Source organism: Dromiciops gliroides, chromosome 4 (assembly GCF_019393635.1).
Source record: "Dromiciops gliroides isolate mDroGli1 chromosome 4, mDroGli1.pri, whole genome shotgun sequence".
NCBI lineage: Eukaryota > Metazoa > Chordata > Mammalia > Microbiotheria > Microbiotheriidae > Dromiciops > Dromiciops gliroides.
Genome location: NC_057864.1, coordinates 468,341,738 through 468,363,149, shown reverse-complemented (window position 1 = coordinate 468,363,149; position 21,412 = coordinate 468,341,738). Strand labels below are relative to the sequence as shown.

General features: G+C 45.4%; 1 protein-coding gene across 7 annotated transcripts in view; it reads right to left on the bottom strand.

The window, feature by feature from the left end:
• SPECC1 (sperm antigen with calponin homology and coiled-coil domains 1) overlaps positions 1–21,412 on the bottom strand; it is a 370,950-nt gene that overhangs the window by 104,332 nt on the left and 245,206 nt on the right. For 5 of the 7 annotated variants that reach the window (XM_044001980.1, XM_044001981.1, XM_044001982.1 and 2 more), the window contains 3 exons: positions 12,976–13,121; positions 12,065–12,165; positions 1,177–1,258 (listed from right to left, as the gene is read on the bottom strand). In XM_044001980.1, the coding sequence (XP_043857915.1) occupies positions 1,177–1,258; positions 12,065–12,165; positions 12,976–13,121 (329 nt within the window). Of the gene's footprint in view, positions 1–1,176; positions 1,259–12,064; positions 12,166–12,975; positions 13,122–18,486; positions 19,548–21,412 lie in introns of those variants that run through there. The other 2 variants (XR_006356318.1, XM_044001984.1) reach the window with 1 other exon arrangement.

The window sequence follows — 21,412 nt, the reverse complement described above, 5'->3', positions numbered from 1 at the left end:
GTAGTTCTGTCCTTATCTACAAGATGGTGGGGTTCCATCTAAGGCTCACATGACCCTCTGTCGAAAGGTTCGCTCTTTATCAGTGAAGGAATCTGACAGAATCCTAGAAACCAGACCAAGGGTTGGTTGCCCCACCTGTGACCACCAGGGCACCATCTTGATGAAGGGATGGTCCTGGGTTGTTGAAGGCTGGTTCGTCAGATAGCAGCTTCTGGCAGGGTCCCTCCATTCTGGAATGGCTTCAGGTAAGGACCCAGAGATGCTAAAGACCAGCCTTGCTATACCTGGCCACAGGGTGAGGAATTCTTTGACAACTTGCAAAGACCCATCTACCAAGCCTTAGAGGGGTTTCCGTCTGCATTCATACCAAGGGAGATCAAGGAGATCGAGGGTCCTTCAAGTCCTAAGATAGGCATTAGTACTTCAAGTCCTAAGACATGACACTGAGAAACTTCTCATTTGTCCTCTGAGTTGCCTGCATGGTCCCCTATGCTCCAGCAGGTGGGTCTCTCTTGGTTCTAGGAGGCTGAGCTAGCTCAGCCCTGAAAACAGAAGAGGAGGTGATGGATAAATAGGTGGGAGTGCAGTGGGCTGGCGACAGCCCAGCTCACAGCCTGTTTCCAGGGTCTGTCGATCAGGATGTCAATCCAAAGGAAGACTACAGAATGGTACTAGAGGGGGGAGGAGAGGAACAGAATCGGGGGAGAACATGAAAAGAAAACAAACAAACAAAGGAGGCCTAAAATAAAAAAGATGCCTTTCTCAGAGACTATGAGAGTTATGGAAAGTCAGATCCAGCGAGGGCCCCCTCTTAAAATAGCTGCCCTCCTTCTCTTGAGATTTCAATCCATTTTCACATAATTCACCAGAGACCCGATTTTTAAAAAAAGAACAAAGCCATGCCTTTCTCCCCAGCTACAATCACACTGTGAAAAGAAAGTCAGAAGGAAACCGGCCCCTCTCCCCTGGCTGCAGACTGATGAGCTGTCGGGGCCAAGGACAGTTCAAGGTCAAAGGGACTAGAAGCATATTCCTACTGACACTTCTAAGCTCTCGGTTCCATGCAGGGAAAAGGAGGCTGCAACATGGACTAGGAAAAGAGGGGAAAAAATAAAAAAAAAGTTTCCACTAACCAACAGAGGTGTTCCAAGGCAGCTAGTGGGGAAAGGGACTCACCTGTGAGTGGAAGGTCTGGCAGGTCGGAGAGCTTAGTCATCCCCTTGCCGGCTGACCTCATGCTGCTATAGGTGGAATGTCGCTGCAGAAGGGGAGGAAGACAAAGGACATCTTAGCTTGAGGGAGGTGGCAGGTCTCAGAATCCCCACAGCATCTTGATCCTCCCTGTGGTATCTTTTTTTTTTTTTTTTTGGTGGGGCAATGAGGGTAAAGTGACTTGCCCAGGGTGACACAGTGTCTGAGGCCAGATTTGAACTCAGGTCCTCCTGAATCCAGGGCCAGTGCTTTAACCACTGCTCCACCTAGCTGCCCCATACTTCATCTAGCTGTCCCACCAGTGCTTTATCCATTGAGCCACCTAGCTGCCCCTGGCATCTCTTCTAAGGGCAGTACCAGAAATAACTGGGTAGAAGAGGCAATGGGGAAATTTTAGCTTTGATGTCAGCATAAACCTCCTAGGAATGGGAGCTGTCCAACAGGCGAATGGGCTGTCCTGCATAGGTTGTGGGTAACTTCTCCTGGACATCTCTCAGCTGAGACTTACCCGACCACCTGTCAGGTAAGTTAATGTCATGCTTATTTTTGTGTCTCAGTTGAATTGGCCTCAGGTCCCTTTGTACTCTCAAATTCATGTAGGTCCATGAACTTGTTAGAAGGGACCTTAGATGCCATTGAGTCTCTTGAGCAGATGGGGAAACTGGGGCCCACAGAAGTAAAATGACTTGGTAAGGGTCACACAGACAAGAAAGTAGCAGAACCAGGATTAATACCCTTGCCCTTGGATTCCAGATTCCAGGTCCTTTCCACGGGAGCACACTGTTTTTTCTACTGGTCGTCCAGTCTGCTTAAAGACTTCCCACCCCGTTTATGGGGAAGTCTAATTATTAGGGATGTTTTTCTTCTCTCTGTCACTCTGTTCCCCATTCTGCTGAGCAGAACAAGGCTCATCCCTCAGCCAGGTGTGCCCTCTGGGATCCCAGCTGGGATCCTCTTTCCGGGCTAACCATTGACAATTCATTCAATCAATTCTCCTGAGACGGTTCCCAAGCTTCTCACCTTTGCTTGGGGGAAAAGGGGCAGGGGAAGGGTTTCTATCTCAGCACTCTCTCCTTTCCATCTCACCCAGAGCTAGGGAAACTTCTCCCATGGGGAGGACTGCGTTTAGCATCGGATTGGACCTGGGTGAGCGTGGTCCAGGTGACACAAGCTCTACTCTCCAGCTACACCTAACTACAGAGCCACTGCCCCAGGTGGGGGTGAGGTGAGGAGCCAGAGCTGGCTCAGCCAAGCGACTCCCCAGGCCCTTGGCTCCCAGCCTGCCTTTCAATATGGCGCCCAGGATAAATTCCTACATGTTGTGAAAGCCCTTATAACCAACCAACCAACAAACATTACTCAGTCCCTACTCTGCGTCAGACATTGGGGATACAGATCCACAAAAAGAAAGAACCCCAAGAAGCTCACCCTCTCTTGTGGGAGATGACACGTGGCAAAGACGGGCTCCCTTTTAGCTTACTGACCCTGAACAATCATTTATGAAGCACCTACTATGTGCCTGACTACTGCGTGCAAGAGTGTAGGATATGACAAAAATGAAACACCCTTCTCTCTCCCCTTTCTAACAAACAGGGAAAACAATAAGGACAAGTACGCATATTGACAGAATAAATATAAATGGAATAAATACAAAAAAGGGCAATTACAAATAACTACAGTTAAATGATTGATAGTTTGGGAGGAAGGGAACTAGTAGTTGGAGGCTTCATGTAGAAGGTGGTGTTCAAGCTGGGTCTTAAAGGAAAAGGGACAGAGGTGAGGAAGGAATGTGGTGCCAACCTTCCAAACATGAACCCAATTCCACCTTTCTGAAGGCCCTCCATATATCACTATCAGGGCCAACCATGCTCTAGGCCAGGGGTGTCAAACTCAAATGGAAACAGATCCCTGGTGCTGCAGATTGACTTAGAAAACTACAAACTAACATTATCTGTGTTGTATTGTATTTCTTATTTATTTTGCTAAACATTTTCCTATTGCATTTTAACTTAGTTCTTTCTGGAGTTTTCAATGTGTAACACCTCTGATTGATAGGACAGTGCCTCACTGGCTCCTCTTTATGGAGTCAAAGAAAACTTGATTCTAGAGTGTCTAGCATTGGTGTTTCTTTTAAGAAAGAAAGAAAGAAAGAAAGAAAGAAAGAAAGAAAGAAAGAAAGAAAGAAAGAAAGAAAGAAAGAAAGAAAGAAGGAAGGAAGGAAGGAAGGAGAGAGAGATGGAGGGAGAGAGGGAGGAAGGGAGGGAAGGAAAGAAGGAAGAAAGGAAGAAGGAAGGAAGGAACAAAGAAAGAAGGGGAAAAGGAAGTGAAAGGAAGGAAAGAAGGAAGGAAGGAAGGAAGGAAGGAAGGAAGGAAGGAAGGAAGGAAGGAAGGAAGGAAGGAAGGAAGGAAGGAAGGAAGGAAGGAAGGAAGGAAGGAAGGAAAGAAGGAAGGAAGGAAGGAAAGGAAGAAAAAATGAAAAAAGGAAGTCAAAAGACTGAAGTAGAAGCCCAGTTGCCTGTAGTATTTTAGTATAAATGAGTTTCAATTAAAGTGCATTTATTCAATTGTCAAACGTAAATAAGAATATCAGTTAAAAAATTTATAGAAAAGGAGGAGTGCAGTGCTCAGAACTCCTGAAAAGAAAGGAGGCGGTCTTGAAGGGTGAGAGAGAGAAAGCAGAAAGGGGAGCCTGCAGAAGATTCTGTACTTTCCTAGTTTGCCCCACACTGGCCTGTTTATCTTCAACTGGGCCAGAACAAACAGAAACTGAGCACTTTGGGGTTTTGTTTTTTCATGCAGCTGCAAATGCAATCAGTTCTGCTGCTCAAGATTAATGAAAATTTTTTTTTAATTTTTATTTTTTTAAACCATGCTGACTCCATATAAAGAAATCTCATTCCCAAGGAATTTGTTAAGTAAGCTATGGATGTTCTCAGAAACATGTCTTTAGATGCAAAAACTTTCCCTATGGGGTCTGCAGGGTAGCAGCAGTTTAATTTTATGAAGATATTTAAGTCCCCTCTTTTAGAAAGGAAGAAGCCAAGGTAGAGAGATATGAAGAATTGTTCTGTGATCATGAGAGACAATGCTGTTTCCAAAAAATATGAAAAATAACCATCAATGATTTCTAAAGAATGAAAAAGAGAATAGGCAATATGTCCCATGGGCCCAAGCAAGAAGCTAGGTGGTACAATGGAGAGAGCACTGGGCCTAGAGTCATGAAGACATGAGCTCAGATCCTGACTCAGACGTACTAGCTATATGACCCTGGGTAAGTCACTTAACCTCTATTTGCTTCAGTTTTCTCATCTGTCAAATGGGGATAATAGCAGCCAGGGCTATCGAGCATCCAGTGAGAGAACAGATTAAAGCCCTTTATAAAATTTAAAGTTTTATATAAATGCTAATGCAAGGACAAATATTTCCCAAGAGAATGTCTGATAATTCAGTCAGTCAACAGCTATTAAAGGTCTACTCTGCCCTAAGCACTGGGGAATCAAAAGAAGGCAAGGACCTCGAAGTCTAATGGGGGGAAAAGATGTGCAAACAACTGTGTACAAATAAACTACATACAGGAGAAATGAGAAATAATAAAAGGGAGGCTCTGGAATTAAGGGGACTGGGAAAGGCTTCTGGTAAAAGGTGAGCTTTTAGCTGGGAACTAAAGGAAGCCAGAGAAGGAAGTTAGGAGGAAGAGGGAGAACTGCCCAGCTTGGGGTGGGGGTGGGGGCAGAGGACAGCCAGAGAAGATGCCTGGAGTCAAGAGATAGAGTGTTGTATGGGAGGAACAACATGGAGCCCAGTGCCAGTGGATTGAGGAATATGGGGGGTGGGGCTATAAGGGAAAGTACCAAAGGACCAGATTATGGAGGGCTTTGAAAGCCAGACATAAAGTCTTATATTTGATCATGGAAGTAATAGGGGGCCATTGTAACTTATTTGGAGGGGAAATGAAATGACTGGACCTATACTTTAGGAAGACCACTTTGGCATCTGAGAGATGGATGGACTGCAGGGAGAGGTGCCGAGGCAGGCAGACCCACCAGAAGGTATTGTAATAATCCAGATGTGAGGTGAAGAGGGTCTGCACCAGGGGAACAGTAGTATCAGAGGAAAGCAGACATTACAACGCTGACCTCAACAGGTCTTGGCAATAGATTGGACGTGGGGAGTGGGAGGGAGTGTCTGGGAGAACACCTATGTGGCAAGCCTGGGTGGATGGTGGTGCCCTCACTAGCAATAGGGGAGTTAGGAAGAGGGGGAGCATGTAGGAGGGAGAGATAACGAGTTGAGTTTTGGACATGTTAAGTTTAAGATGTCTATGGAACATCCAGTTCAAGATGTCCAATAGGCAGGTGGAGATGGGAGACGAGAGAGCAGTGGAGTGGTTAGGGCTAGAAAAGGAGATTTGAAAATTATTTGCATGAAGCTAGTAATTGAATTAATGGGAGCTGGTGAAAGATCACCAAGAGAAATATTATAGAGGAAGAAGGGGAAAGGACCCAGGACAGAGTCTTGCAGGACACCCACAGCTGATAGATCTCAATCAATCAGCCTACTTAAGAAAAGTTGGCCAGACCTCTTTCCTTTCTTTGCAGAGATAAAGACTATGGATGAGAAATATTGTATTTATCATCAGCCTTTGTTGATGCGTTGGTTAGTTTTGAGGAACTAATCCCCCCCCCTTATTAAAAATTGTTTGCTAGAGAGAAGGGGTAAGGGAGGGGACCGATATGGGAAATAATGGTGATGTGAAAACAAAAGATATAAATCATTTTTAACTTAAAAAAAGGAAAAAGTCAGGCACAAAGAATTTGGGCCCAACCACGTATTGGACTTCCAATGACTTCCTCTCCATCTTCCTTTTTGAAGAATTTTCCTATTGTTAAAACAAATGTCAAAAATAACTCACTGGAGGCCTCTCTGTCTTGCACATGCCCTCACCTTCTGAACAATGAGTCACAGCTGAACACGACTTGCTTTCAGCTGCCAAGATCCACTGCACCCCCCCCCCCACCCCAAGCTGTGCTCGGGCGGTCTGCAGGCTCCCCGCCAGCCCTCGGAGCTGTCTGCCCAGTCTGACTTCTGCGCGGCCTGGGCATCTGGTTATTTTCATTCTTTTTCATTTTCTTTCCTGAATCTGCATTGGGAATACTGTCTTTGATAACCCTGAAATAGCTCCCTGGGATCTGCTTGGCTAGTGGGGTACCAGGAATAGAGACCACGGTCAAATCAAAGGCCTATGACAGGGGGGACCACCTAAGACGTTGGATAAATCGCTTCTCTTTTCAGGGAGGCTTTTATCATCTGTAAAATGAGGGGGGGATGAGATGACCCAGAGGTCCTTTCTAGCCCTGTGATCTTATGAACTTCCTGCCCAGCCACCGGACTAAGGAAGGAAACGACAGAAGGTCATCAGCCCCTCCGAGGTCCTAGTGACGAATGGGTGAGCAGGACATTGCTATCTGCCAAATGATCCGATTTCAAGGACCTCGGGGAAGAAGTCTTCTCCAGATGCCTCTTAGTCAGGACAAGAGAACCCAGCTTTTTTCTATTACAATGAGGATTTTTGAAAACCCTCTATCTTTTCCACCGTCCATTTTTTTCTTTCCCCACGACCACAGGAATTTGAACATTAGGCTAGTAGCACTTCTGAAATTTTGATTTCCTGAAAGGCTTATACCATCCAGACACTATTCGGATTAGCGAGGCAGTGTGTGGCGGACTGGCAATCCTAGGTTCAAATCTACAGGCCCAAGGCAGGTCTCTGGGCCTCAGTTTCCTTATCTGCAAAATGGAGATAACACTCCAACCCCTCAGAGCTGGGTTTAAGTTTAAAGGATGGAAAGTAATTTATAGATTTTAAAGGGTCACATCAATATCAGCTTTGCCATGGCTGCCCCCTCCCCCCAATGCCTGGACCACACTCCCTCCCCAACTGGGCCTCTTAGAATTTCCTACCTTCCCTTAAGTCTCAGCTCCAGCACCACCTCATCAGCTGCCTCCCAGCCTCCCCTCCCCCCATGAGAACGTACTGCATCTATTCCATGTCTATTCAAGCACATTGGGACAGCTGGGTGGCACAATGGATAGAGCAATGCCCCTAAAGACGGGATGACCTGAGTTCAAATCTCACCTCAGACACTCACTAGCTGTGTAAACCCTGGGTAAATCACTTAGCCCCAATTGCTTTAAACATCCAGGGCCATCTCCAGTCATCCTGATGCATATCCCACCACTGGACCCAGATGGCTCGGGAGGAGAGAATGAGGCTGGTGACCCTGCACAGTCCTCCCTCACTAAAATCCAATTCACTGCAAGTCATGACAGCACCCCGAAGTCTCGGTCCTCTTCAAAAACGAAGGACAAGGGGTAGCTACTTGGCACAGTGAATAAAGCACCAGCCCTGGATTCAGGAGTACATGAGTTCAAATCCGACCTCAGTCACTTGATACTTACTAGCTGTGTGACCCTGGGCAAGTCACTTAAGCCCAACTGCCCCACGAAAAAAAGAAGAAAAAAACAATGAAGGACAAACAACAATTGAAGCATATGTGTCACCTTCTCCATCAGAATGGGGGCGGGGGCTGTTTGACTCTTGCCTCTGGAATCCCAGCCCCCAGCACAGCACCTGAGGCATGGTAGGGGGTCAATAAATGCTGAAGGACTGATAGCATCATTATTTCTAAATTCCATCTCCTTGTGACTCTTTGTCAATCGATCCATGAATCAATCAATAAGCATCTATTAGCAATCTACTATGTAGCAGACACTGGCTACTAAGCATTGGGAATAAAAAGGCAAAAATCAAACAGTCCTTCATCTCAAGAAGCTCCGCACTAAAAGGGAGACAGAATGACAGAGCGGCTTGGCAGACGGACCAATGGATGATCAGCTTTTTGCCATGTGGCTTAGTAAGCGTAGTCAGGTTGGATCCAACCTGAAACCATCTCACGATCTTTAAGGAAGAAGAGGAGGAGGAGGAGTGTGGTTGCCACCACCACCACCACCACCACCACCACCACCACATTTGTTGTTGTTCAGTCATTTTCAGTCACGTCCAACCCCATTTGGGGTTTTCTTGGCAAAGATACTTGAGGGGTTTGCCATTTCCTTCTCCAGCTCATTTGACAGATCGGGAAACTGAGGCAAAGAGGGCTAAATGATATGCCCAGGGTTACACAGCTACTAAGTGTCTGCGGCTGGATTTGAATTCAGGTCTTCCTGACTCTAGACCTGGTGTTCTGCCCACTGCACCACCTAGCTGCCTCCTAGTGTTGCCGCTGCTGCTAACTGGCATTGATACAGCACTAAAAATTTTCAAAGCTCTTTAAAAACGTTATCTCATTTGAGCCTTCTCAGCAACCCTAGCAGATGTTATTATTAGCCCCATTTCTTAGAGATGAGGAAATTGAGGCTGAGGGAGAGCTTAAGTGACTTGTTTTGAGTGATTCAGCTGTTAAGTTTCTGAGGCAGGATCCAACTCGGGTTTCCTGATACCAGGCCTAGCATTCCACACACCCCATTTCCACATTAGCTCCACTCCGGCCTTCATCCTCATCTCCCCTCCTTCACCACCTCCATCCCCAGGCTTGGACTCTGCCCTTCACTCTGGGCCCGAATGGGTGACCCTTCACCTCATCTTGCCCAGAAGGAAGCCTCCACATCGTTTCCTAGCCGCTATTTCCAACCTTCCCTCTCTGCCCCCCTCACCAGCTCCCCTGCTTGACTTGTCCCCTCTCTATTCAAAAGGCATCTCCTTGAGGGTAGGAATTGTTTTTGTCTTTCTTTGTATCCCCAGAGCTTAGCACAAGGCTTGGCATTTGGCAAGCACTTAAAAAACGCTTCCTCTCTCTCTGGGTCTGTCCTTAGTTACCCTAAATAATCTCAAGACAGACCAGATGGATTAGCTCCACTGTCCTGAGGTTTGACTGAGGGGAAGGAAGGTCACCTGAGAAATGACCTTTTCTATCAACTAATCCAGAGGCTTTGCTTCATGGGAAACTGGCTTGCTTCCCTCCGTGTTTATCTGGAGAAGAGTGCCAACCTTGCCCCATGGGGCCCACCTCTGCCTCCGGCCCTGTCTGCTCCGGCCACAGGAAGGCTCCACTGCCTCACCTCCCGAGAAAAGGTCAAACGACTTTTTTCTAGGTGGAAATACAAATACATTTGGCATCTTATCACTGCTGCTGTTTGTACAAAGCGTGGATGGGTACTGCCTCTGAGAGATGCAGATAGCAGGGCGGCTGGCACGCCAATCTCCCTCATCACAGGCTGTTCTCTGCCTCTCAGAATGGCCGGCGTCCTTCCAAGAGCAGTTGAAGCCCCCTCCTCCTCCACCAGGCCCTTCCTGATTCCCCTGGATGATTCTGTGCTTCCCCCCCCCAATGTCTCTGTATATATTTTGTATTTAATTTTTTAACTACATGTTGATCTTCCCCAATAGAAAACAAGCCCCTTGCGGGGGTGGTGGCAAGGCCTGTTCCGTTTTTGTCTGTGTAGTGCCTGATACTCGGCAAGCACATGGGATCAACTAGGGCAGACCCAGACTTCTAAGGTCATGCAATCCAGAGCCCTCATTTTGCTGATGAGGAAGTGAATTGATTCAGACAGCTGGCTCTCCTGACTCTAGCGCCCTAACCACTAGGTTACTTCTTTAGGCACTTGCTGAATTGAAATGAGCTGAGTTCAAGTACTGCCTCAGACCAGATCACACATCTGGACAAGTCACACTGCCGCCTCCCAGTGCCTCAGACAACTCTCTAAGACAAGGGTCATTAGCTTGGAGTTCTGGGGCCACTGGGAATCTGGGCATAGATTTCAGGAGGTAAGTTTGGATGGGGGAAAAATTACCTCTTTATTTTCAGCGACCTTTAGTTTTCTTAGTAATCTTATGGATTTTGGTTTATGGATTTAAAAATGGTATTCTGAGAAGGGGTCCATAGGCTTCACCAGACTGCCAAAGAGATCCAGGATACACACAGAAAAAGGGAATAACCCCTGTTTTAAGAGTGTAAGTCATTTATGAGTGGCCAATTGCGGGTTCTTTAGCCCAATGGAATCAAAGGTCCACCTTGTAACAGGGTGAGGGGTGAGTGGGCTTGGAGCAGAGTAGGTGCTTAATAATTGCTGGCTGATTGATAAATATTAGGCACAGTCCCTTCCCAGTGGGTTTTAAGAGGTTCAGATAAATTACTTAAGATAAACAAAGTCTGCTCATTCCAAGGCTTTTAAGCTAACGATCACCAAAAGGATGGCTAATTATTTAATTTGTGTCTGCAGCTACAAGAGAACAGATGAGGCTAAGTAAGTTTTACTTCCTAATACCCCAAAGCAACAGTATTTCCAAGAGGCCATTAATGATCCAGAAGATAATGATCCTAATAATATTAGTCTTAACCCTAGAGATGTCAGTGGGCTAAGTGTTGTTAAGAGTATCTTAGAGGGGCAGCTAGGTGGTGCAGTGGATAGAGCACCAGCCCTGGATTCAGGAGGACCTGAGTTCAAATCCGGTCTCAGACACTTAACACTTACTAGCTGTGTGACCCTGGGCAAGTCACTTAACCCCAACTGCCCCCCCCCAAAAGAGTATCTTAGAAGCCCAATCCTGAACCTCCAAGGAGATTGTACCATAGAAAACGCATGGAATTTGCTCATTGTATAGGTTATAGGCTAGCTTAGGTTATCATTAGTTCCAGAAATGTCCATTTCTAAGCTAAATACTGTTAGGCTAGTGCCATCATTAGTTTAAAAAAAATTGTTTATTTGGTGTATGGCTACCAAGTGGGTCCTATGGGTAGGCAGGCAAAAACTCAATGCCTCCCCTCCAAAAAATCACACAGTCCATAATTTGGAGATATAGTCTCACTTTCTCCAACCACTTGAAAAAAGGTCAGTTTTTTTGTCCATTTAGAAAGCAGGTCAGTTTCACTGTCCTGTATATTCCAATATCTTTCAGTTTCCTTGTCCATTTCCAACACAGGTTGGTTTCACTGTCCATTTCTAATATCCTTCAGTTTCCTTGTCCATTTCCAACATAGGTTGGTTTCACTGTCCATTTCTAATATCCTTCAGTTTCCTTATCCATTTCCAACATAGGTTGGTTTTGCTGTCCATTTCTAATATCCTTCAGTTTCACTGTTCATTTCCAACAAGTCAGTTTCATTGTCCATTCCCAACAGAGGTCAGTTTCATCATCCATTTCCACCCCACCCTGTAATCTCCATTTAAAGTATGCTTGGAGGCAGCCAGGTGGAGCAATGAATGCATAGGCCCCTGCAGGCTAGAGTCAAGAAGACCTGAGTTCAAATCCAACCTCAGGCTCCTTCTAGCTGTGTGATCCTGGGCAAGTCACTTATCTCATTCTCAGTTTTCCCATCTGCAAAATGGGCACGATAATAGCACCTACTTCCCAGGGTCATTGTGAGGATAATATTTGTTAACAGCTTTGCAAATCTTAAAATCTTATAGAAATGCTAGCTATTATTCTAGGAATGTTTTAGAAATGGCATGTTAACAAAAAATGATCTGACAGTCTTGGAACTTTCTTTTCTTTCTGGGCAACAAGAAAGAAAAATTCTCAACAAGATCCTGAGAAGTTCACAACTGTCCCTCTGGGACCTTGATAGGGCAACACAGATTTAATGGTTTATGTCAGTTTCATTAAAAATGTATTTTTTTTTCCTCCCCAAGCTTCCAACACTGACATTTGATGTTCCTTAGAAAACAAACAGATTGGTTTTCACTGCCCTTTGGTGGCCTGGGGGAATGTAATAGGACATCGCCCTTTCTCAGACTGTACCTTTTACTCCCTCCCTCCCATAGTCTCCTCCGGGAAGGTGCTTTCTCATACCTGTATGGGGGAGACTGCAGCTGCTGGTGCTGTCCTCACTGGAATTCCACTGAGGGGACTCCGGGGGGTCTTGTGCACAGAGACGCTCTGCCCCGTGCCACCTGCCAAGGAAAGGGTTAACGAGGTTTGTGTGTTACACTAGTCCAGTCAGTAGTAAATGTCAGAGGCAGAATTTGAACCCAGATCTTCCAATTCCAGAGCTAGCTCTATTTCTTCCCACACTACACTGCCTCCCTGATAAGGTGGGGCATCACTTTGCCACCTCTGTTGAGGGCCAACATCTAAAGCATTAATTTGGGGAGCTGAGAAGGCTTCCTAAGACGCTTCTTTCCCATCTTGGTCCGTGATGGGGTGGTGGTGGCAGGTGACTAGGCTTGATTTAGTCTGGGGCAGGGGAAGGGGCACCAGGCAGAGAAAAAGAGGTGGGGCTAACCAGGAGAAATACTTCCTCAGTGGCAGGAAAGTAAATAAGGTTAGGGAGCTACAACCCAAGCCACTTAAGTCTATTCTTTTTCCTGCTTCCAAGGTCTAAATACGGTAAGAAAATCAGATTTTCTGAGCTGGAAGGGGCCGTGGCGATTATCTTGTTCAACATCCTCATTTTATGGAGAAGGAAACAGGCCCAAGAGATGAAGTGACTACTTGCATAAGGTCACAGTGCCCATTAGGGGTAGAGCCAAGACTCATTTCCTCTCCAGTGGAAGGAGAACCTGGCCAGGAAATCCATCCTCAACTCCCTAGGCTGACTCTCCATGTCATTCGGCACTAGAGTCTTTTGGTGGCAATAACCAGGCCACAGATGTCCACTCTTCCTTCTTCCCCCTGGCTCATGTGTGGATAAGGGGGGAGAAGGGGTGGGGAAGCAAGGTGGACAATGGTCCCTGCCTGAAATGGAAGGATTCCATCCATACCTGAGCATCCCAAGTCAAATGACTTGATCAGTGACTTAACAGTAGCTGCGGACTCTGCAGGTGTTGGGGAAGTTCTGCTCACGCACACCCCTTGCCACCGGCTGGGGCCATCCATGTCTGAGGAATCCGGCTCTTCATTTACAGTCCTGTGTGCGAAAAGCAGAACGAGATGAGTAAGGAGAGGGCCAGGGTGAGACAGAGAAGTTCCTAAGAGAGCCAAAGATGAGAAAATAAGCAGGACTGGGGCGGGGGTGGGCAGATTTCAAGTCATTCCTTCTCTTTGCCAGTTGGACCCCCTGTGTTAGGAAATTATTTGGGGGCCTATTATCTACTTATAAATAAGATAGGATTTCTCTTGGGAAATTCCTTGGGCTAGGACCAAAATAGCGATTCTATGTATAGATCGAGCCAGCTGTGTCGGCCACAATAGAGCTAGACTAAACAAGCCTCCAGGAGCGTGCTCGGGGTCTCCAGGTGAGGACGGCTTCCTGCCTTCTTGTAAGCTTCCTGGTACCTTAGCGCCAACTTTGCATCAGTCAGCGTTACAGAATCACGGAATGTCAGAGCTGGGGGACCTTGGGGATCGTCTCGTCCGGCCTAATTTTTTGGAGGACGTAACTGAAGCGAAGTGGCTTGCTTAAGGTCACACGGCTAAGTCGGTGGGCAGATCCAGAGCTAGAATTCAGAATCCGGGTCTGGCGCCTCCCACCGCGCAGGGTCGAGGCCAGGGGACAGTTGGACGTGGAACAAGAGCCCAGAGGGAGGAGAGTGTCCTGCTTGTTTATGTCGATAAACACCGTGGAGACTTAAAAATGGGACTGATGTGCTAATAATTCTATCTCAAATGATTCTAACAGCTCCTAAGCTTTGGTGATTTAATTTGTTGGTGCTTATTTCCCCAGCCTGCTGTCTCTCAAATAAATGAACTGGGCATGAAGCTCTCTGAGCAATAAAAAAAGCAGTCCATCCTAACTAGGTTATAGCCCCAATACAAAACCCTGAACTAAGACACCTCCATCCCTTGCCCCACAACCCTACCCAAGGCCCAGCTCTCTCTTTCGTTTCTCTCTTCACCTCACTGAGCAGTTAACTAGATATTTCGAATAAAGGAGCCAGAGAATGTTGGAGCTGAAAGGAATCTTAGTAGAGAACAGCTAGTCCACCACCACCACCCTCCATCTAGTACACATCCATTCACACTCATATTGGAGATGAAGAAACTAAGTCCTGAGAAATGGACAAGTGACTTGCCCAAGGTCACTGTGAGTAGCAAAAATGACACCAGAACACTCAAACCTCCTTACTCCGTGTAGAGTCTTCTTTTTACTGTACCAACATCTCATTCATTCGTTCTCTCTCTCTCTCTCTCTCTCTCTCTCTCTCTCCCCCCCCCCCAATCATCTAATCAACAAGAATTTATTAAGTGCCTATTACATCCCAGGTGAACAACTATGGTATCAGGCCTAGAGTCAGGAAGACCTGGGCTCAAATCTATCCTCAGACACTTACTAGCTGTGTGACCCTGGGCAAGTCACTAAACCCTCCATTTCCTCATCTGTCAAATGAGCTGGAGAAGGACATGGCAAACCACTCCAATATCTTTGCCAAGAAAACCCCAAATGGGGTTACGAAGAGTAGGAGATGATGGACATGACTCAACAACAACAACAACAAAATATCCCGGGCACAGTGTTAAGTTTTGGGGCTATAAAAAGAGGGAGAGGAAGTCCCTGTCTACAAGAAGCTTACAATCTAATGGGGAGACACAACAGAAAAGCCATGTACACAAAAGATAAATACGGGATAAATGGGAGAAATCTCAGAGGGAAGGTTAAGATTAAGGAGGGCTGGGAAAGGCTTCTTGTATAGAGTAGGGTTTTAGCTAGAACCTGAAGGAAGCCAGTGGGTAGAAATGAGGAGGAAGGATGTGAATTTCCAGCATGGGGGACAACTAGTGAAAATGTCTGCAGTCAAAATACGGAGTGTCATGTGTGGGGAACAGAGAGGAGGCCAGTGTTATCTATCAGAGCCCAGACTATGTAGAAAGAAGGTATTCACTCAGAAAAGAAGGAAGGGGCTAGGTTATAAAAGGATTTAAAAGCCAAAGGAAGAGTTTATATTTGATGGTATTAGGGCATTGCTGGAGTTCACTGGGTGTGTGTGGGAGTGATATGGCCAAACTTGAGCTTTGGAAAGATCAGTTTGACAGCTGAGTGGAGGACAGATGGATTGGGGAGAAAAGGAGGCTAAGAGGCCAAGGAGCAGGTTAGGGGAACAGTCCAAGTGTGAGGTGATGAGGGCCTGCACCATCTATTGATCATAATAATGACTAACCCTGGGGCAACTAGGTGGCACAGTGGATAAAGCACCAGCCCTGAATTCAGGAGGACCTGAGTTCAAATATGGCCTCAGACACTTGACACTTACTAGCTATATGACTCTGGGCAAGTCACTTAGCCCTCATTGCCCCGGAAAAAAAAAAATAACTAACCCTGAAATTGCTCCTTAAAGTTTGTAAAAGTGCCACATCTGGCATTCATTGGAACCTCATAGGGAATTTGGGAGGTCAGCGCTCCTGGAATTATTACCCCCATTTTACAGAGGAGAAAGCTTGATGATGTGTACATGCAGCTGCTGAATATCTGAGGCTGGATTTGAACCCAGACTCTGACTTCAGTGCCAGCACCCTAGCCCCTAAAAAACTTCACAGATCATGGCAGACTAACCTTGTGGTATTCTTTTCTCTTTGGCAAAGTGACTTATCATGAAGATGGGAAGGAAAGCAACTGGGGCAAGTCAGTCACCGGCAGAGAGGGGGAGATGACGCGTGTTTCTATTCTTGACAATATCCAGGGAGGTCTTTAATGGGACTGGCTACTTGTCTTGCACTAATTCACTTAGGGTACTTTTGTGCCTTTTTGAAATGCAGGCCATCCCTGGAAGGCAGATGGTTTTGGAAATCCATCTTAATTCCATTTTCTAGTAATGCAATAAGAAGAAAGTTCTGAATGTACCCCCCCACACACACCCCCAGCATTCTGATGATTTAGTCCAATCTCCTTCAATTATCCAAAATTTGCTGTTTGTCTTTGTATCCCTGGCCCAACACGACGCCTTGCCCAGAACAAGAGCTTACTAAATGTTTCTTGAATCAATGAGTGAATGAACAAAATCTTCCATTGTTTAGTAAAACAACAACAACAACAAAAAGCAGAGAAATCACTTGGATTTAATTTAAGGTACCAAAGCTAATGTAATTCCTTTCCGTGAAATTGGATGAAATCAAAACTGTTCTGGATATCCAGTAAGAACATTTGAGTCTACTCACTGTCTGAAGGTACTATTTAGAAAATACATTCCAGTAAGACCATCAGAAAAAGATGCATTTATTTCTTAGGCATTAGTGGGAAGAGGCCCTTCAAATTATTTAGAAAACACATACTTTTTTTTTTTCTTTTAAAGCCAGCCTTTTGTTTAGGGGTAGAGAATGCCTGGTAAGGAACTTCCTTTCTCAAGACAGTTAGACATCTTCTCTGTAACTTAAATCTTAGAGAACTACTTGGGGGAACTGAGAGATTAAGTGACTTTCCCAGTCTATATCTGGGGCAAGATTTGAACCCAGGCCTTCCTAACACTGAGGCTGGCTCTCGGCCCCCATAAGGACACTATAGGATATTCCAAATAAAGTACCCACCAAATCATTCTCTTCACACACTGCCATCCCCTGAGGGAGTGAACCAAATATTTATCATCACAGAACCACAGAATGAATATCAGAATTGGAGGGGACCTTTATAGAGGTCTAAGTCCGACTTTCCTAGCATCCTCTTTTTAGAAAACTGAAGCCCCTAAAGGGGAAGTGACTTGCCCAAGGTCACACGGCAAGCAGAAGGGCCAGGATGAGAACCCAAGTCTAATGGAATGAAAATAAAACAAAGCTTGAAATGAATAAGCCCACAGGGGGAAAAAAGATTTATTATAGATTTAAGAACACAAACAGCCTTTTCTGATTCTCAGAATCACAGGCTGACAAGAACTGGAAGGGGCCTCAGAAGCCAGATAGTTTAAATTTGGACCAGAATCCCTTTTGTGACACCCTGGAGAAATGGTCATGCAGCTTTTGTTGGAAGACCTCCAGTGAGAGGGACCCTGCTACCACCCCCTGAGAACAGCCCCTTCCATGCTGGGATAGCCAGGGAATTAATTTTTCTTGACATTTAAGCTCTGCTCTATGCCACCTCTTTTCTCATAAAAATAAAAATCTAAAAATTATCTGATACTTTGTTAAGAGACGGAAACGAGAAGGCATGCAGGCAGCAGCCAACCCTACTATTTAATTTTAACTAAAACCACAGTGTTTCTAAATGAACGTGTTCTATTCTCTGAAGGTCGTTTTTTTTTTCTCCAAAGTGAATTAAACACAAAATCAGTCATTTCTTCACCTGCTTTCTCCTAAACCCCCCCTTTTCCTTCTTTGTGCCCTCAGCACCTAGTATATAATAGGTGCTTAATAAATGCTTGTTGGTTGACAGCTTCTTGTTCTCACAAGGAAACCGCCTCTACTCCCCTTCTGGGTTAGCTTCCATCTGAAATCTCTAAGTCTGCCCTACTCCATAATATTGAAAGAAAACAGGAATCTATCACCTCACTCCCCTAGTCTCTCCCCACCCCTTCTCCATCTAATCTTCTGTCTTCTCTTTGAAATGCGGCTTGCTGTAAGGATGGGAACCTGGTGGCCTCTGTCCCAGACTGTCTCCTTCCCCACATGCTCTTCTCCTATCACCCTTTTTATTAAAAAAAGAAAACCAAACCCCAAGCCTGAGGGAACTTCCTTTGACAAGACCAGGGCTACAGACAAGTGGCTGATGGTTTAATAACACTGCAGAGCCTATTTGAAACAGGAACAGGTTTATTTATAGCGTCACTATAGAATCTTCACATATAAAAAGCCAGTAGCAGATACAGACAGTGCTAGGAGGGTCCTAAGGGCAGGAGGGGGTAGATGAGCTGTCCGTTCATGTCACGCATGAAAGCATTGAGCACCCTCCTTGGCATGCAGTCACCCTGAGCATCCCCTTCCTGGGGAGACGGCCTGGAACCCACGAGAGGACAAATTGAGGCAGTTTCCGAAACAAGCGTATGGAGGCATCAGAAGCCTTTTTTCCAATGGCCCAGAGAGATTTTCTAGTGATTCTCCAGGCTGACACCAGGGAAACTTTCCCTGACCGTACACTTGCCCTGAGAAGAAGCTACGCGGACATCGACCCTACCTGACATTAACGGTTGGTGGGCAATTACTCTTGCCCCATGCACTGAACAATTAAATGCTGCAAAAAGTTAAATTAAGTTTTAAAAAAGCCAAAGCAAACCAAACCAAACTCTGTTTGGCATCGCCTAAAATGGACCAGACCCTCAGATTCGGGGGGCTGGGGGGTTTCTAACTACTGGAGTTGCTGAATTCGGTCCGGATCTTCACAAAGGCACAGACTCTAGGACCCTCCAGAAAAGTATTCACCACCTAGCTCAGACCTTGTTCCACTCGGGGTCCAACATTGCCACCTAGCGTACGTGCCATTAAAAAAAAAACTTTAGGGGTCCAAGGCAGGTTGGCTCCATCCATCTGTTTATTGCCTCTGGCTTCCAGTTAAGGGAAGCTTAACTCGACCAAACTCTCCTCTTCTGTTTGCTCAACTACATCCTCTGCTGGCCATCCATTGCCATCGACTCTTGCTTACATCCATTCTATGATCTCCCAGAAAAACTCTTGGAAATCAAACCGGGGCCACTGCTCTGCATCAGTTCAGTGGGTGTGTTACGTGGTATTTCATCAGGGGTAATGGGGAAGTGTGGAATGAGAAAGCAAGGTGCAGAGGCTGGACATCTTTCTGGCTAGGTGCGAGGCGAGTCTTCACAGTATGGCTTCATTATTTTGTTTAAAGGATTGTGAACTCCTATAATATTCATGTTAAAATGGAAATAGAAAAACACACACACACACACACACACACACACACGTGCCAAAATAAAGCAAAACAAACAAAGCCCCTTTTCTCTTCCATGAAGATAAGTGCTGGGGGGCCGGATGAAATCACAAGCCACAAGCCCTTGGCCATTTTGTTCTCAGGATGATCCTGAGACGTCCCGGAAACGGGGCCTTTGACGGTCAGTCTTCTGCCATGCGTCAATCCAAGCTCTTGAAACTTTTCATTCACCTCCTGTGTGTGCCAGGGGGGTAATGTATCCAAAGAGATTTCTGTTTCCATATCAGAAAGAAAACCTGTTGCATCTTGGGAGAAAAGGGACCGAAGAAAAGGATGAAGAAGACTGTTAAGGCTGACCAGGGTGGCGACTCCATCCACAATGGGGTGTAACACAAACAGACCGCCTTCCCACGGTGTGAGATGGTGGGCAATAACTCAGGAAATCATTTGGCTCTTTGCAAAGAAATGCTCTTTTCCTATCAAGATTTTCCCCCTTCGGGCAGAAGAGGCTGAAGTGTCCAGGCATGGCAAGAGCAGGTCTTTCTGTCTTTTTCTGGCTCCAGGCTGTGCTAGCTGGCAGAGACCAGGGCACTGTGGAAACAGAAGAAAAACATGGGAAGGGGACGGATGGTAAAGGCATCACACAATGTGCAGAGATCTTGGCTTTACGGCCCCCACGTGGGGCTCAGGTTGGAGATAACTTTAGCTGAGGGAGGGATGGGAGGAAAACTATCACTGAGTCTGACGGGCTCTTTGGAATCAACTAGCAAATGCCAGAGCCTGGGGCCTTCCCACTGGGTCCCCACCAGTGAACAATTATGTCAGGAGGGCATAGCCACCTTTTAAAAAAGGTTATTTGGAGTGGAAGAAGCCAATTTAGGCAGTGGCTTATATAGATCTTTGTTGTCCTGAAAGTCTATAGGACCTACAGCAGGGGTTCTGTGAACTTGATTTTAAATAAATAAATGTGTGTGTATAATGTGTATATATAATGTGTATATATACATATATATAAACACATTTGTGTGCATGTGTGTATAAATATGTACGTGTGTGTATGTGTGTGTATATATTATTATTGGGGGGGGCAGTGAGGGTTAAGTGACTTGCCCAGGGTCACACAGCTAGTAAGTGTCAAGTGTCTGAGGCTGTATTTGAACTCAGGTCCTCCTGAATCCAAGGCTGGTGCTTTATCCACTGTGCCACCTAGCTGCCCCCAGTATCTATATTATTTATAGGTATTTATTATATTATATATAATAATATACCCAACCTGTGGTAGAGCTTTCTGAGCTTATATTGGTCTGATCAGCCACAGGTGGGCACACTGTACCTTGACCCCAACATTTTGGTCCTCTTTGAGAACAAAGGACAACAATCAAATAATATTCTATTATAAATATATGGATATATAAATAAAAATGTGTATGTTTGGTTTTTGGAGGCAAGCAGGGTTAAGTGACTTGCCCAGGGTCACACAGCTAGTAAGTGTCTAAGGCCAGACTTGAACTCAGGTCCTCCTGACTCCAGGACTGGTGCTCTATCCACTGCACCACCTAGCTGCCTCATAAATATATGTCTTACAAAATATTATATTACAAGATACATGTGAGAAAGGAAACCAATTATATTTACATATAGTTACATATTTATATGGGTAAATATATGTAACTATATAAAAATATATTTAACTACATATGTAAATATAGAATTGTATTTCAATATAATTGGTTTTCTTTGTAATCCAGGACATTTTATTTCATGTATTGAAAAACGGGATTCTGAGAAGGGGTCACTAAGCCAAGGTGTGCATGACCCAAAGAAAGTGAAGAGTCCCTAAATGATGGAATGGGGGTGGACAAGGATTTTTAAAAAGGAGGGAGAGACCATTTTATCCCTTCAGTAGGAAATCTCTCAAGAGCACTGAGGAATGCTGCTAGGTCTTACAATCCCATTACTGAAGAGATTTGAAGTATGTGGATGTGTGGAGGCATCTCTACATTTATAGATGTATCTGTATACATATCTGGTTATCTATTTATCTGGAGTGAATCTGTGATTTCATTTGTGTAGGGGATTCCCAGTAAGAAAACTCTCTCCACAGATGCATGTGGGCACTTGGCCTCTGCGACTTACGTGCAAGTAGAAACTGCACCTGTGATTTCATCAAGGTAGAGAGCTCCAGGTGTGGAGACACCCTGCGTGACAAAGGACAGCCTGCTTGTACTCTGAGAGCTCCTGGTTAGGGAGGCCAGGCTCTTGAGGATGGGGCTGTTTATTTTAGTAAGTACACAGGTGTTTAATAAATGTCTATTCATTGTTTGTCATCTGGGATCTGGGATCTGGGATCTGTGTCAGAGGCAGAGACTAAAATAGAGGTGACTGTAGAAGAAGGGTTTTTGTTCCAATAAATGATAGATCTTTCTACACTCCTATTAGAGGGAAGAATTTCTCTC